General features: G+C 39.1%; 1 protein-coding gene across 1 annotated transcript; it reads right to left on the bottom strand.

Annotated features, from left to right (window-relative positions):
• Positions 1 to 1,975, bottom strand: LOC142229207 (uncharacterized). The gene is made up of 2 exons (XM_075299748.1): positions 1,868 to 1,975; positions 1 to 1,593 (listed from the first exon to the last, which is right to left on the bottom strand). Exons 1-2 carry the CDS (start codon positions 1,874 to 1,876, stop codon positions 592 to 594), a joined length of 1,011 nt encoding a protein of 336 aa, XP_075155863.1. The 5' UTR covers positions 1,877 to 1,975; the 3' UTR covers positions 1 to 591.
• Positions 1,976 to 2,960: the final 985 nt, after the last annotated feature.

Below are 2,960 nucleotides of genomic sequence, written 5' to 3'. Positions count from 1 at the left end.
TTTTTCTTTCTTTTGATTGTTCATTTCATTCTAACTTATTTTATGTATTTTTGATAGAAGAAAATATTTTGCTTAAACTACAATGTCAACATGAGTATTAGATAAGAAAATAATACATTTGGCTTAATCTAGGATTTGTTTTTTTTTTGTTTTGGGGAGAGGACAGATTACGTCAAGTGGTAACTTGACCTCTGATCCTCCCGATCACGTTTGGATGAAACAGTTCAATGCTTATTCACATGATGGTGATGGCGAATAAGACTCAGTAGTTTTCCTCAATATGGATAGCTCGTAGTGTTCCTCTCTTCTTCTTCGTATTCTCTCTTCTCAATAGGCCGTTCAGCTCAACAGTGCATGCGTTTAGTTATTTGCATCCTTAGATGTATTTTAGGATTTTGGCAAATAATTTAGTGTTTGTTTTTCACTTGTAATCGCTTTCTGTGCTTGGAGATAAGAAGCGTTTGATTGATGATGATGATTGATGGTTGTGCTTGCGTGGATTAGTCGCTGCAATTTGAATGATGGATGGATGATGGTTGTTGTCTCGTTAGTCTTATGTTATAAAGCAATGTGGAGATTTACTGGGAATCCTTATTTATGATGATGATAGTGGGAATATCCTCCATGACCACCCCCATGTCCATGATGTTCAAAGATGGGAGCTTCAACGTGGTACTTTTCAGGAATTGGAATTTCCTTGTGCAAAGGAACTTTAACCTCAGAGTACACGGGGTAAGGTTTCTCAATTGGAACCTTGACTTCATAGGGTACTGGCTTCTCTACGGTGTAGGGAACCTTCTTCTCCACGGTGTAGGGCTGGGGCACAGGTACCTTGACATGTACGGGGTAGGGTTTTTCAACCTCAACCTTGTAGGGCTTGTCTACGGGTACTTTAACTTCATATGGCACCTTCTTCTCCACAATGACTTCATAGGGTTTTTCAACTTCCACGGGGTATGGCTTTTCAACTTCGACGGGATAGGGTTTCTCGACAGGTACCTTCACTTCATATGGAACCTTCTTGATGACTTCATAGGGTTTTGGCACAGGGACCTCTACTTTGACCTCATAAGGGACCTTCTTAATAACCTCGTAGGGTTGAGGTACAGGAACCTTGACTTCATATGGGATCTTCTTGATAACTTCGTAGGGTTGAGGTACTGGTACTTTTACTTCATAAGGTTTATCCACGGGATATTTGACTTCATAGGGAACCTTCTTTTCGACAGTGTAAGGTTTGGGAACATGCACAGGAACCTTAACGTATTCCTTGACATGAACAGGGAATTTCTTTTCGACAATATAGGGTTCTGGTACAGGGACCTTGACCTCATAGGGTACCTTCTTCTCAACAGTGTAGGGTATGTGCTTGACCACAGTGTAGGGAACTGGAACCTTCTTTTCGATGGTAACTGTCTTGATGTGTTCATGATGGTGATGATGATGACCATAATCTCCTAAATGTAATCCACGTTTCTCTACAGTCTTATCATCTGTAGCAGATTTTTCGGCAGCTTTATCTTTTGCGGCAGAGGCAGCTTCTTCGGCACAGCTGACCATTGCCACGCACAAGGCGAGACAAGGAAAAACGAACTGGAAATAAAAAAGAAACAAAAGTGATCCAATTATTTTCTTGCATGTGCAATTCCCGTCTCAAGATGATTGCATAATTCCAACTGGCTGGAAACCCCAAAGACTGAAGCAACAGCTTTTGTTTTGTTGCACAAGCGCCTTCATTTCAATGGAGCGTCACCACATTTTCCGGGTTGTTGTGCAACACACAACAAAAGTACAAAGTAAAAAACATAAAAATCCCATCCACATAGCTTGGCTTGTGGTAACTCGAAAGACTTTTTTGATGGCTTACCATGCGCATTGTTGAGCTGTTGGGAGGAAACTATTACACTAAACTATTGCTTCGTATTGAACGAGATCCGAATTGATACTGATTCAAACAACTTGCAACTACTGCCTTTTTATACTACTACTCTTTATGGGCTTCTGCCCAATCGAAGCAACCACCACCATTCACCTCTACCATGTACATGTACCGATTGCCATAGCATTGGTGAAGATGACGACGTCGAGTATGCGCAATGAGCGTTGTTCAACGCCATATGCATTCAACGGTAATCTAGGCTAGCAGTCAGCAAGTTTGGCAGTCAAAAATTACACAGAGGCCGACGGACGGACAGATGCCAGTGTTTAAGACAACAACTGGCCAATGTAATGTAATTTGGAAGTGTAAAAGCCCCACAAAGGCTGTAATGGCGTAATTATAAGGTACATCTATTGTTTTGTTTCTGGTCGAGGGCGGGGGGGACTATTTGCGAGCAGCAATACTACTTGCAACGAAATCATCCAGGGGGAAGCCATGTATTGTGACTTTCGCATAATATTGTTGGCTACCGAAAATTGTTGCAAAATTTTGCTGACTGACTTTAGACACTGTAGCAAAGTGTTTAAATAAATGCCACTATTTTCCATAATGGAGAATAATTGTGCTTAGTAGAAATTAATTAAATCAAATCAATTCTAATTATGTTGAAATTACATAAAGAAATTTAATAATTGAATTAAGATTTGTATTTTAAGCTAATTTCAGTTTTAATTCAAATTTTAAATATAATTCTTTTACCGATTACTACGATAAATCTTATTTCACATCTAAGAATTTTAATTAATTTTATACAATTCAAGATTTATTCGTAAATAATATGAAAATAAAATAAAAAGAAGAAAAGGATTTGATTTGATAAAAAATGCACCTCCAGGAATCTCCGGAAATCAAATCGGGGAATCGGTTTATACGGGGGCTATGGAGCGATACACATTTTTGTGAGCCTTAAATACCAGGATATTTACAATTTCAGGCAAATCGGATAAAAACTACGGTTTCTAGAAACCTAAGGAGTTAAATCGGGAAATCGCTCTTATGGGGGCTATACTAAAATACGGAC

This window comes from Haematobia irritans, chromosome 3 (genome assembly GCF_050003625.1).
Source record: "Haematobia irritans isolate KBUSLIRL chromosome 3, ASM5000362v1, whole genome shotgun sequence".
Taxonomy (NCBI): domain Eukaryota; kingdom Metazoa; phylum Arthropoda; class Insecta; order Diptera; family Muscidae; genus Haematobia; species Haematobia irritans.
This window is presented reverse-complemented; position numbering and strand designations above follow the sequence as displayed.